Source organism: Chrysochloris asiatica, unplaced genomic scaffold, assembly GCF_000296735.1.
Source record: "Chrysochloris asiatica unplaced genomic scaffold, ChrAsi1.0 scaffold00021, whole genome shotgun sequence".
Taxonomy (NCBI): Eukaryota; Metazoa; Chordata; class Mammalia; order Afrosoricida; family Chrysochloridae; genus Chrysochloris; species Chrysochloris asiatica.
In genome coordinates, this window is record NW_006408539.1 from 9,625,391 (window position 1) to 9,640,163 (window position 14,773).

Consider the following 14,773-nt stretch of genomic DNA (forward strand, 5'->3'; position numbering starts at 1 on the left):
ATCCACCATGCCATTTTGAGGACTGAAATGTGCCTGACCCAACAACCCATGGTCTTTTCTTTCTCTTCATATTATGTGAAAGCTGAACGATAAATAAAAAAGACTGAAGAATTGATGCCTGTAAATTACGGTGTTAACAAAGAATATTGAAAATGTCATGGACTACTAAAAGAGTTAAGAAATTTGACTTGAAAGAAGTACAGCCAGAATGCTCCTTAGAAGCCAGGATAGTGAGATTTCATTTCATGTACTTTGGACATTTTATCAGGATGGACCTGTAGAAGGACATCATGCTTGATGAAGTAGAGGTTCAGCGAAAAGAGGAAACCCCTCAGTGAACTGGAGGACATAGTGGTCACAACAATGGGCTCAAATATAGCCATGCTCATAAGGCATAGGACTGGGAAATGTTTTATTCTGTTGTGCACAGGATCATACATGTCAGAACTAACTCAACAGCACTGAACAGCTACAACAACATAGTCTTTTTATAGCTTACGCTGTTGGAGTCAGTTCTGAGATATCACAACCCTGCATGGGAGTAGCTAGTGAGCTTGAACCGCCAGCGTTAGCAGTTCAGTGCTTATCCTGTGGTGCCACACCAGGACCCCTTATCGTTTATGTGTTTTCTTATAATTTTGTTAAGTGCCATCGTGTCGATTCCGACTCATAGCAACCCCGTATAGGGTTTCCAAGGAGCAGCGGTTCAAATTCACCATAACTTTTTGAGTCCATGTTTTGTGATAAGGATAAACAAACACACCAGATCACAAGGGAACTAGGAAGTCACACTATTGGGGGTGGGGGGGAGTGTGTGTATGTGTGCTTTATGGCTTTTATCTTAATCTTTCAAAATGGTTAGTTGTTATCACCAGCCAGATTTTTAAACTTTTAGAAACTGACATTTTTCTTTGGTCAGTTCAAAATTGGACAAAATTTATCTTGCCACCGCAACGAGTTTACAATTGCATAATATACACAGGTTTTGTTATGGGGTTTTTTGTTAGGTTTTGTTATGGGTTTTTTTGTTTTGTTTTGTTTTGCTGTCTTTGTCCTATTCCTTTAATCATTTCTAGTATTTTGCTGTTACAGAAAAGTATAAGCATTTTCTTGGACCTTTGCTCTTTTGTAGCACTTTTTATAGCAGTAAGATTGAAGTTTGGACACCGATGTTTCGGAAGCTTGAGATAAAATAGTACTCAAATCTGTGCCGCCGGTGGTGTTCTGACTGGGCGGCAACAGAATCCATTTCTCACACACCGAAGGGGCTAAATTCATTGTGATTTATCTAATCCTGCATTTCTGTGTTTTCTGCATTTTAAAATATTTTATTTATTTATTTGTTCTATAGTGCTCTAAGCTTATACATAGGCTGTCTCCGTTTGGGTGGGTCATTTGTATGTTTGGCTGGAGTATTAAAACAGGGGCTTAGGGATGCTGTACACGAAATTCTCACTATGTTATTGTTGTTGTTAAGTGCTGTTGAGTTGGTTTCAACTCATAGCAACCCTGTATAGGGTTTCCAAGGAGCGGCTGTTGTGTTTCAAGTGACAACCTTGCAGTTACTAGTCCTGTGCCTATCCTATAGCACCACACCAGAATTCCAGATTCTCATTATAGAGCTGCCAAAGTATCTATACTACTAAGAAAGACCAATTATTTGGTAACTTAACTTTGAGTAAGTCACTGATTGATTAATGTACTGCTGAATTGCACAGTGGAACAAGTTCAGTTAGGAGCCTCGGCATTGTCCATTAGGAGTCTGTAATCCTACTGCCAGTCCAATGCCGTCTAGCTGAGGTCACTGGTGTTGTTGGTAAGTGTTGTCTGGTTGGGTCCAACTCAGAGCAACCCTGTATAGAGTTTCCGAGGAGTGGCTGGTGAGGTTGAACCGCCAGCCTTATAATTCGTAATCCAGTGCTTATCCTCAATACCACCAGGACTCCTTGTTGTTGTTAAGTCCCGTCAAGTCAGTTCTGACTCATAGCAACCTTATATAGGATTTCCAAGGAGTAGTTCGTGAGTTTGAACTACTGACCTTGCAGTCCAGTGCTTATCCCACAGTGCCACATCAGAGCTCCTTGTTGTTGTTATTGTTGTTGTTATGTGCCATGGAGTCAGTTCCGAGTCATAGCGACCCTGTACAGGCTATAAATCAAATGCTATAAATCTTAACGGGAGCAGAGAGCCTCATCTCTCTCCCGCGGAACAGCTGGTAGTTTTGAACTGTTGACCTTGTGGTTCGCAGCCAAATTCATAACCACTATGCTACCAGAGCTTCTTAAAAGCCTGTAATTGTTGTTAAGTGCTGTTGAATCAGGAATCAGGTTCTACTCTTAGCGTCCCTGTATAGGGTTTTCAAGGAGCAGCTGGTGGGTTTGAGCTGCTGACCTTGAGGTTCAAACTGGCCTTGGGGTCCAGTGCTTAGCCTACAGTGCCACACCAGGACTCCAAGAACCTGTAACAGGACTGACTTACTAGTAGTAACACTTCTAAAGGGAGAGTTTTCCTTCTAGTGCCTCAAGACAATAGCTTGATTACAGATGTCAGTGATTTCCCAAGTTTAGATAGCATGAGTCAGTCAAATCTTCAAAACTAAAATTTAAGTAATTCAATGTGGCATTACAATTGTGGTTTTTTTGTTTTTGTTTTTGTTTTTGTTTTGCTGAGCATAAGTAAGTTTACCTTTATGAAAAATACTTCCTACATTGTTTATGGGGTTTTTTGTTTGTTTGTTTGTTTGCTTCCATTTTTCCATAGAGCTGTGGGATCTTTGCTATGAGCCAGCAGAAATTTGTAGCAGGCTTTTAGAAATTTCTGATGGGCACATAATTGTGTTGACTGTGCTGGGCACATAGCTGTTAAATTAATTTTCAGTATTTGCGAAAGCAATAATTATGTATTAAGTAATTATTGTGTATATACCACTGTGCTAAACTTAATACCAAACATGAAAGTTTTTGTCTGTTTTGATTTCATATGGCCCAAGGAATGTACCCATTCAACAAATGTGAAGAAATTGAAAAAAGAGGTGAAAAAGAAAGAAAAGTGTTTTAAAACAAACCAAATTAGCTTAAGACAATAGAATAAATACCCCAAAGTGATATGATGTTGTTGTTAAATGAGTCGACACTAGTTGCTGAATTTAAAAAAGGAATCTCATTCAAAGGAAGCCAAAAAGATGTAGCAGAAAATTGTAACTACCTACTCAGTATATGGAGACCTGGTGTGACTCTGTATGATAAGGACTAGACAGTTAACCGCAAGGTTGGCAGTTCAAACTTACCAGCTGCTTCTTGAAAACCTACTCAGGGTCTCTACGTGTTAGAACCAGCTCGATGACACTTCACAACAACAGCTTCATATGTTGGCGTGGTGCTAAAGGATAAGCACTGGACGGGTAACCTCAAGGTCTTCAGTTCAAACCCAATGGCTGCTCCTTAGAAACCCTATACAGGGTTGCTTTAAGTTGGAATCAATTTGGCGACACAACAACAACCAGCCAGTATCCACTGTCCCCTTCAGTGAGAACAGGACCAGGTCTGTTGAGAATGGCAAGTATCCAACTAAAAATAACATTTCCAGCGTGCCTTGAAGCCAGGGGGACTTTGTGAGGTACAGTCAGACTTAAAATGGGGCCTTGACCCCTCTAGCACTTGTCCTTTGTCCTTCCCCTCCTTTTCTGGTCTGGAAGGCAGATGCAGTGCTGGGTGTGACCTTAGCCACGTTGTGACCATGATACAACTTAGAGAAAAGAACCAGAACACTTCTCTTCTGAGGTTCTTGGTGTGTCTGCCTCTAGCTGCTGCACCTATGACCGGACCTTCTCATGATGTGAGAAACATAAAACATAGAATGTATACAATCCCTGTTAACTGCAGCTGAGATGAACCCCTAGTTCAGAGGCAAAGGAGGAGATGGACTTGAGATCCATCAAGGATCTAGTTTGAAACTAGTAGTTGAGTTGTTGTTGCTGTTGTTAAGTGCCATCAAGTCAATTCTGACCCATAATGACCCTGTATAGGGTTTCCGAGAGCACTTGGTGAGCTTGAACTGCCAACCTTGCAGTTCAAACAGCTTTGCAGTCTGGTGCATTAATCCACAGTGCCACACCAGGACTCCATTGGTTGAGTTGTTGTTGTTGTGAAGTGCTGTCGAGTTGGTTCCAACCCATAGTGACCCCTTACAGGGTTTCCGAGGAGCAGCTGGTGAGCTTGAGCTGCCGACCTTGCAGTTCAAACAGCTTTGCAGTCTGGTGCGTTAACCCACAGCACCACACCAGGACTCCAGTAGTTGTGTAGAGTGTCCCAAATAAAGCATGAGAGTTGGAAAGGGCCAGGTTGTGTTCACAGGTGTGTACTCTGGCCCCCTAAGATGGTAAAAGAGGCCCTGTGTGAAGGCTCAGAGGCAGGCACACCTTACACACTGCCTACCCTCTGTGGTTCTCCGTTCTCTCATCCAAAGCCTCGGAGTCGATTCTAAGTGCTGTTGAGTAAGTTCTGACTCATAGCGACTGGAGAGTTTGAGATGCCGACCTTGCAGTCCTGTGCATATCCTACAGTGCCAACCCAGAAATAGACTAGATGTTTCTAAAGTCTTTTCAAATTCAAAAGTTCTATGGTTCTAATTAATCCCATTGGGCTGAGGATGGATAGATTCAAATGAAAAATTGTCTAGGTCTTGCCCCTCTGTAAATTACAACACAACCCCTAAGTTAGAGAATGCAGTAAGTTGAGAAGAGAGTAAATGTGTCTCTTTTAGTCACTACATAGCCATGTTTTACAGATTGATTCCTTTGTTTCCAACTGAAAGACTGTAAGACTGAGCAGTGTGAAGCCCCAGGCACTCTAGATCATCTTTTCAGAGATTGGTGCTGGTACCAGTTAAGTCATAAGCATCCTGTTGATCAACAAAGACAGAAATCAAAAGGTTTGACTTGAAAATCCTCTTGAACTTACATTGCTTATATGTTTGGGTTAGAATAAGTTGTTGGTAACAGATGTGGAATTTGGACGTTTGCGTGCTATATGCTCACTAGGAGGGAAAAAAAAAATTGTACCCTTACAGTTGTTGCTAAGTGCCATCGAGTTGATTCCATTCCATTCCAAACAGGTTTTGAAGGAGTGGGTGGCGAGTTTGAGCTCGTGGTCCAAACTGGTCTTGTGGTCCCATGCTTACTCTACAGTGCCACATAACCCTTACTGCTGGCACTGGTGGTGGTTATGTGCTAGGGAGTCAGTTCCAACTTATAGCAACCCTGTATAGGGTTTCCGAGGCTGTAAACCTTTCCAGGAACTGAAAGCCTCATCTTTCTCCTGCAGAACAACTGGTAGTTTTGAACCTGCTGAAACGAACATCTTCCCTCCAGGCATTTAGCTCGGTTCACTCCAACCACTGCATTCCTCCCTGTGTCTCCCGCCACCCCCACCTTTCCTCTGCCAGCCTCCCTCCATTGTACATTGTCTGCCCGTCACCCATGTCAATGTGTGTCTACCCTCTAGCACGTGTATGAAGAAACCACACAGGGATATATAACTGTTTAAACAACCACAGGTTGTTAAAAAACAGGTTCTTAAAGTGTCCTGTGACTGAGAAAAGATTAAGAACCAGGAATTCACAGCTTACACTCACAGACTCTTGGCTTTACAATGCCCTTTAGTTCCCTCAACCACTACTTGAAACCATTCTTGCAATGTAGCTAGTGGCCTTCCTAAAATATGGATCTGATACGCTTACTCCTTTCCTTGTCTCTGATGTTGTTTACTGCCGTCTAGTCAGGTCCAACTTACAATGACCTCGTATAGGGTTTCCAAGGAGCGACTGGTGGGTTTGAACTGCCCACCTTGCAGTTCAAACCGACCTTGCGGTCCAGCGTCACACCAGGACTCCTGTCTCTCTGGTGGTGGTGGTAGTTATGTGCTGTGGAGTCCGTCTGACACATAGCGACCCAGTTTCTGAGGAGTGCATTATCCTGCAGTGCCTCACCAGGTTGATACGTTACTCTCTATTGCTCCTCAAATAGACACTAAACCCCGTAACACAGTTAACAGGACCCTGTCTGCTTTTCCTTCCTCTCATTCCCGGGTCCTTTTGGACTTCCTCCAGTGCTGATCTCACACCCTGTGACAGTCTCCCACCTCTAACTCCTACACATCCTTCAGGTGGTCAGTTTGAACATCATTTCCCCTGGAGGCATGCAAGACTGCCCTTCCTCTCCCTAAGTGAGATTTAACATCGTGTCCTGGCATTCCATACTGCCACCCTGAACTTTCCTGCCGAACATCCCTCCCACTCCACAAGGACTGTGTTTGCCAAGTGCACACGTCCAGTGATCTGTTGCTCCTACTGGTAAGGGAAGGAGCCAGGTCTTGCTTGCTTATACTTCATGTGCATTTTGAGTTCTCTATATTTTAATTCATTGTATATTGCTCATTTCTCCGCTTCGCTCAATGGAGAAAGTGTTGAGTGTTCCATCCATGGCTTTACCATCTACCAACTATGACTGGACGTTTAGATTATTATGGTTGAACATTTTTGCCGAACTATATTATCTATAATTACATTATAGATAATGTAATTGAGTACATCTTTGCACATAGATCATTTTGTAAAGTTTAAACTGTTTCCTTAAAATTGTTTCAAATGTCTTCCTGAGTCAAGACATATGAAAGTGTTAAAGGTGTTTAGTAGCCCCATATGATCAGTACTGGACTACACACCACACTGTGTGTGATTTGAGCCCAGCAGCTACTCCGTGGGAGAAAGATGAGGCTTTTTGCTCCCGTGATGACTTAAAGCCTTGAAAACCCTATACAGGTTTGTTATGAGTCAGAACCGATTTGACGGCACTTAACAACAACAACAGTTTTGTGGCTGTTAGGTGTGGCCAAGTTGGGCCCCAACTCATGCTCAGCAGAATTAAGAGCCGCCCGGTCCACACTCAGTTGTTGATAGGATCACTGTGATCCTAGGTTTCTCATTGGTTGATTTGTTTGGAAGTAGATTGTTAATCCTTTCTTCCTTGTATGTTATACCTGGAAACTGCTGAAACCTGTTTACCCTGGTATTTGAGATATCAGTAGCATAACTTCCCATATCATAACAACACATAATCCACCATGGTATGACAAACTGACACGTGAATGGTGGTGTATATTGTGAAGTGAAGTGCCGTCGAGTCGGTTCCGACCCATAGCGACCCTGTACAGGGTTTCCAAGGGTGTAAATCTTTACGGGAGTAGAAAGCCTCATCTTTCTCCAACTTACAACGACCTCGTGTAGGGTTTCCAAAAGCCCGTGGAAAAATGAAAAAGTAATGAATTTTCCCAAGGTTTCTGAAACCTTGTATACTTATTTATGTCTAATTACTATATAATTAAAATCCTTTCGAATATGCTGTAAAATATTACACCCTCACTTTTCTCTTCTAAGAATGCGGCTAAACAAACTGCAAACCAGAGCTAATTTGTAGTTTTAATGTTCAAAACCTTTTTTTCAGTTCAAAAGAAAAAAAAAAAAAAAAATCAAGGTTTCTGTCTTAGAAATATGCTGTAAAGAAAACCATCCAGAAATAAAATTACTAGATTATGGTATGTTTTGTTTTTGTGATTTCAGGTAAGGCGTTGACATTTCTTCTGCTTCAGCCCCCGAGCCCCAAGCTCCCTCCACACAGCACAATCCGAAGGACAGCCATTGATCTGATTGGACGTGGCTTCACAGTTTGGGAGCCTTACATGGATGTGTCAGCTGTTCTGATGGGCCTTCTCGAACTGTGTGCAGATGCTGAGAAACAGCTTGCCAAGTGGGTGCTCACTTCCAGTCAGCTTAATTTGTTGATGGTTTGGAGGGGCAGGATAACAGTGGTTAAGTGTTTATGAGTCATGTGTATTTAACAGGCAAAAATGTTGTTCTTGTTAAGTGTCATCGAGTCAGTTTCGACTCATAGCAACCCTGTATAGGGTTTCTGAAGAGTGGCTGGTGAGCTTGAACCACCGACCTTGCAGTTGAAAGACCTTGCAGTCCAGTGCATTAACCCACAGCACCACACCAGGACGTACACTTAGCTGGACCATAGTCCTCAGTGGTCTACCAGTTAAATAATGATGCAGTTTGGAATTATGTGATAATGCCATCATCCCCATCTTCACATAACACTGACTTTCGCACAACAGCCTAGTCTCGCGAACCTAATCACATCTATAAATGAGGAGTGGTGCATTTCCATTGTGAAATTTTAAAATCTAAAGCAGTAGTGTTTAAACAAAACTATCGAGATGGAGGAAAAATGGACTGCTGAGCAACTAAAATATCACATAGGTGTTTTCTTAGTAAATTTATCAAAAGAAATTCCCTAAATACTAAAAAGAAGAAGACAAGGGCAAACATCGCCATGTAAGCAATACTGCTACAAGGCATAGCAGCATATGACAAAATTATTTTACACTTATTCTCCAGAATTTTATCTTGATGTAGTTGTGCACTCTTTCAGGGGATGCTTCTGGTTTCCTAAATCCATTTTTCTGGTACATTAAATGTGCGCATTTCTCCAGAGCTATCCTACTCAAAACAAAGCAAGAGGTTACTAAACGTTTCCAAGTTTCTAACCAGTGACTTAACTATTATGAGTAACTTACCCATTAGGTGATAAATTTCTTGAGAGCACCACCCAGTATAAGCCAAGTACAAGGTCCTCAGACATTTGGTGACTAAATGATACAGTCATGCATGTTCACACACTGAAAACCTTGCTTTTAAGGATGCTGAATTGGAAGGAGGGCTGAGCTAGAGAAAGGGAGAAGAGTTACTAGGAGAGTGCCCTGCCCTACTGTGCCAGTCTATCCCTTGGGGGTCTTCTCTGGTGCACCAACCCTCCCTTTTACCAAGTATGAGGTCCTCCAGAGACTGGTCCCTCCTTACAGCATGTTCAAAGTCCACAAAACTAAGTTTCATCATCCTTGTGTCTTAGGAGCATCCAGGTTGTACTTCTTCCAAGACAAGATTGATTTGTTTTCCTGGCAGCCCCTAGTACTTTCATTATTCTTTGCTAGCACCATAAATCCAGGGCATCAGATCTTCTTCAGTCTTCCTGATGCCATGTCCAGCTTTCACATGACTTGAAGTGACTGAAAATACCAAGTCTTGGGTCAGACACACCTTAGTCCTCAAAGTGACTTCTTTGCTCTTTGCCATTTTAAAGAGGTCTTTTGCAACAGATTTTCCTGGTGCAGTAGGTCCTTTGATTTCTTGACTGCTTCTTCTGTGGGCTTTGATTGTGGCTCCAAGTCAAATGAAATCCTTGACACCTTAGGAATATACTTAGGACCTAGTAAGAGATTAACGGATGTTCCCCATATGATGGAGTCCTGGTGTGGAGCTGTAGGATAAGCACTGGGCTGTTAACCACAAGGTCAGTGGTTCAGACTCACCAGCTGCTCCTTGGAAACCCTCTACAGAGTCACTATGAGTCTGAATCAACTTGAAGATACTTAACGGGAACAAACACAGGCCATATGGTGGGAACATTTGGCATAGTGGTAGCATCATGGCTTTTGGCTATAGGAGACCAGGAAGTTCCCCACTGACTCTAAAGATTCAGAGGGAATGGGAGCCCCACTGAGCCCCACTGAGTTGGTACTTCGTAGTAAAGGACAGCTGGCCCCTGAACACAGCTGTCATGTTTTCACTTCTGCTGCAGCTGCCCTGCACACCCTCCAAGGAGACCCCCAGCCTCCTTGGTTTATCTGCTGATGCCAGAACATTTTTTGATTGCCCCAAATTGTACCCTGGCTTAATTTTATCACGTTTTTATATCTGACTTGCACACAATTTTCACAATATGCACTCAGTTTTACTGTTTCCTGGGAGAAGTGGTGGGTTTTAATTTTAGCTTTAGTCTTTTGTGTTTTGTTTTGAAATCCCTTTTAAAGACACTTAGATTAGCAAAGAGACCTTTATGTCTTATCTGCATGCGGTATGTCCACAGACACAAACACTGTCATCTTCTAGTCGGTCACTTAAATCTAGCAATCGCATCCTTTTCTGTCACGAAGATTAGTATGACTGTCTGTACAGAGCTCTGAATAAATGAATGTATCAGCATGTAGCCTTGAGGAGTCCAATGTAATTTTCATCATGATAAATTGCATAATAAGCAAGAAAATGTTTGCTTATTAATCTATAACAAGATTTAGATGGAAAATGGCCTGTTCCCTCCATGGCACATGTGGTACCGAGGCGGTGGGGATGGGAGCAGCGGTGTGGCAGGGGGCTAAGTGTGCATCTTAGCCTCCCGATGCCCTGCTGCCCGGCTCCTTCTCCAGCCTGATTGACTGTGTACACATCAACAGTGTGCAGCTGCTCTGCTTCTCCCGGGGATGCTAAGCTTGTTCACCAAGAAGCTTTTATGTTATGTTTGTGCTACTAAGAATCTTAGTTCTCCTTCACTGGAAAAGGAAAACAACATGGGCTGTGTTTTCTTCTTGATCCCCATTCCTTTAAGGTGTGAGGAGAGATGGCCAGCTCTGAGCTGCTGCCAACATTGGAAAGATAGATTTTATAACTGAAGGTGATTCTTCCTCTCTCTCGTCTGCTAAGATTGCTAAAAAAAAAAAAACACCAAAACCCCCAAACCCACTGCTGTTGAGTTCATTCCGACTCACAGGGACGCTGTAGGACAGAACAGAATTGCTCCCTAGGGGTCCCAGGACTTTGACCCTGGTGTGGCGCTGTAGGATAAGCACTTGACCACGAGGTCAGTTTAAACTGCAAGGTCAGTGGTTCAAATCCACCAGACACTCCCTGGAAACCCTATACAGAGTCTCTATGAGTTAGGACTAACTTGACAGCAGTTAACAACAACAACAACACCTTTATGGGAACACTACTTTTATTTCGTCCCCAGAATGGCCTTTTTTTTTTTAAAAAAAAAAAAAAAAGCAGCTCAATGATTAACCCTCGGTGCTGCCAGGGCTCCTAGACTGCTTTTTTTTGGTTTTTTTTTTTTGTTAAGTGCCGTCAAGTCGGTTCCGACCCATAACGACCCTGTACGGGGTTTCCGAGGGTGTAAATCTTTACGGGAATAGAAAGCCTCATCTTTCTCCCGCGGAGCGGCTGGTAGTTTCGAACTGCTGACATTACGGTTCTCAGCCTGATTCGTAACCACTACGCTACCTAGACTGCTAGTGTCCTAAAACAGTATGTAGGTTTAATCTCAAGATTAAATAGTACTTATCTAGAATTCATTACGCCTTTTGATTTTAGAAATAGGACTTAACAGTTTTACATCTTTGGAATTGAAATACTGCTAGTTGTTTAGTAAAATCATTTTCAGTAAGTATTTTATGCATCATAGAACTGAAAAGCCTTCTTGAAATATCTGTAAGCTCTGTGAGTGTGTGAATCATGTATTATCATACATGGCAAGTAATTTTCAGGCTGTAAATGTTTCATATAAATGATCAGAAAGTTTTACAGATGAAAGTCTCCATCAAGAGTATTTCATCCAGTATTTTTAATATCCTTGTGAGTAAAATAAGGTTTAGAGAGAGCACCCAGCTTTTCCAAGGTCACATTAGTTCTCTGAAATTATGACAGCTAAGGCCCTGACCCCCGTTATACTGCCCCCATGTTGTGACTGTTTTATGTATCGTCGAGTCTGAGCTGACACATGCCCTATCAATACAGAACAAAACACTACTGAGCCCCACGCCCTCCTCACACCTGTTGGCGTGTTTGAGGCCACTGTTGCCGCCACTGTGGCAGTCTATCTCATTGAGGGTCTTCCTTTTTTGCTGACCTTCCACTTTACCAAACATGATGTCCTTCTGATCACATGTCCAAAGCACATGAAGTAAAGGCTAGTCACCTTTGCTTCTAAGGAGCATTCTGGCTGTACTTCTAAGACACATTTGTTTGTTCTGGCATTTCAGGATACTTTAAATACTCTTTGTCACCACCATGATTCAAACACATCAGTTCTTCTTTGGCCTTCCGTATTTACTGTCCAGATTTCACATGCATATGAGAAAACTGAAAATATCATAGATGCTGTTTAACACTTTAAATAGGTCTTTGCAGCAGATTTTCCGAATGCCATATGTCATTTGATTTTTGGACTGCTATTGAGTTGATTTGCTTGTGGATCCAAGTAAGATGAAATCCTCGACAGTTTCAGTGTTTTCTCCATTTATCATGATGTTTATTGATCCCATTGTTTTTGTTTTGTTTTGTTTTGTTTTGGGCCATGTGACAAGTGATTCACAGGTGGACTCGTAGGTGAGAAAATATTTTAATGAATTATTGTGGGCTTCTGGTTCACAATGAGCTGTTTAATAGACAGTCGAGGCTTTACTTCACTGAGGTCTTAGATTGGGCCATCCTAAACTTATTGTGTAGGAAAAAACAAAACAAGACATGTGTTGCATTTTTTTTTCATAAGATCCATCATTTTAGTAGATCAGCATAATTTTGTCCATATTAATAAAACATGAGAAACAGTAGAAAATCATACTTTATAAAGGAGCAGAAGAATCCTCCTACTCTTAGATTAGAATTGTGTCTCTCTTTGCTTGAATGTGGTTTTGATCGAATTTGACTAGTTCACGTTGCTGGGTCTTTGCTGCAGAAGGTGACTCATTGCTCACCATGAACTGTAGCTTCTCTGAAATCGTCACAGCTTACCAAATGAGAATGTAGCTACTGGAAACTTAACCCTGTCCTGGTAATGCACAAATAAGTGCCTCCCACCCAAAAGGCTCTTACGGAATTATTTAGAGCTGGGGAAAGAGTTGATCTTTTCACTCAGCTACCAACCATATATTTTTAACTTAGGGGTAGGGAGTAGAGAAAGGTATACTTCATACAAATGTGAAGATGGCTTTCGGATTGTGTAGTTTAACGTTTTTGTCTTTCTACTCACATAAAACGTATGTTCAGTAGAAAATTTATAATCAGACAAAGCCATATAGCAAAAATCATGTCAGCACAATTTTATTTGCTGTAAATTGACTACTGCATGAAGGAACTAGATCTAAAACACGCACACTTGGCAAAGGAATGGCTACCTTTGAGTTTGTTAAATGAATACCCCAGCATGACAGAGAGGACCTGAAGAACCCTCATTAAATGAAAGACAACTGGTAACACACCTGTTTTACCAGGAAAGGGTAAGACAGGATTTCCAGTTGTTTTATAATTAACTATGCCTTTTCAAGGAGTCCTGGCGTTGTACTGTGGGTTAATGCATCAGACTGTAAAGTCATTTGAACTGCAAGGTCAGTGGTTCAAGCTCACCACCTGCTCCTCGGAAACCCTATACAGAGTTGCTGTGGGTTGAAACTGACTCAATGGCACTTCACAACAACAATAACATGCACTTTCAAAATAAATTTAGTTATCTTTGTCTTTGATGTGGGGAGTGTTTTCACAGTTGGCCAAGATCAGGAGCTATTTGATGAAAGTTTACATTTCCCCCTCTCCCAGCAGGATCAGATAAGTAGAGTGACTTCCATATTCATATCTAGGTTCCAAAATAAGGCAGGCACCCTTTAGTCCCAAACCTCTAATAGCGTGATCTGTCTCCATTCATATAGATCCCTCTCCCAATGCACTCTTTAGAGGCAACTACATGCAGAATTATGGAGTCCTAGTGTGGCACTGTAGGATAAGGTCAGTTTAAACCACAAGGTCAGTGATTCAAACTCACCAGCCAGTCCTCAGAAACTCTATACAGGGTTGCTGTGAGTTGCAACTGACTCAACGGCACTTAACAACAACAACTTGCAGAATTACACTGTTTCGGATTGGATGACCAGATCAATTACTTTGACTTAATGGCCTGGTCAATTCAGTCAAATAACTGGCATGAGGGGTTTTTTTAGGCCCCTGTAGAATTTAATACCTAACCATGGAGCTCTGACGACATTGAGGGCTGTATTAGACATGCTGGAGGTACACACCAGAGTCAAGGCATGCTACCTAATGCACAAAAGTTCACAAAACAAAAGGAAGCCAGAATACCAGGCAGGATGTGATTCTGTGCAGAGCTTGGTTGTTTCTGTTTTTGATTCAGCAGAAGGTGATCGAATGATATAACAATCAGAGTACCATCTGGAGAAGACAAGGAATGTAGAGAGGCTGAAAGACAGGGTTCCAGTGGGTGGTGGGGTGGGCAGAAGCATTAGCAAAATACTGGTATTCACAAATAGAAAATGAAATTAAAGACCAACTTAGAAACTTGTCTGTCATGATTAGCATTGATATTGAAAAGAATTTTTCTCTGAAAATTAGAGAAACCAGGTGCATAGGTGGACCACAATGCATTTTTAGGTCAGTAAGCCTACTCTTGGTGTGGTGCTGTGGGATAAGTACTGGACTGCAAGGTTGGTTTGAACTGCGAGATTGGTCATTCCAACTCACCAGTTACTCCTCAGAAACTCTATACAAGGAGTGAGAGGTCTCCCACTTTATTCTTCTTAAGAAGTGCTTTGCTTATCCAAGATCTCTTTCCTTTCCATATAAAATTAGTGATAAATTTTTCTATCTCTTTAAAGAATGATGTTGGAATCTGGATTAGCAATCCATAGATTGCTTTGGGTAGTGTTGACATTTTTACAATGTGAAGTCGTCCTATCCATGAGCATGGTATAGTTTTCCATTTTTGTAAGTCTCTTGTTTCTTGTAGTAGTGTTTTATAGTTTTCTTTGTAGACATCTTTTGTTTTTGTGGTTAAATTTATTCCTAAGTGTTTCATCTGTTGGGTGGCTGTTGTAAATGG

The 14,773-nt window shown here is 41.8% G+C and overlaps 1 protein-coding gene across 2 annotated transcripts in view; it reads left to right on the plus strand.

The window, feature by feature from the left end:
• Positions 1 to 14,773, plus strand: part of WDR7 (WD repeat domain 7) — a 425,218-nt gene that overhangs the window by 286,016 nt on the left and 124,429 nt on the right. For both annotated transcript variants that reach the window (XM_006837515.1, XM_006837514.1), the window contains one exon: positions 7,615 to 7,801. In XM_006837515.1, coding sequence (XP_006837578.1) covers positions 7,615 to 7,801 — 187 coding nt within the window. The remainder of the gene's footprint in view (positions 1 to 7,614; positions 7,802 to 14,773) is intronic.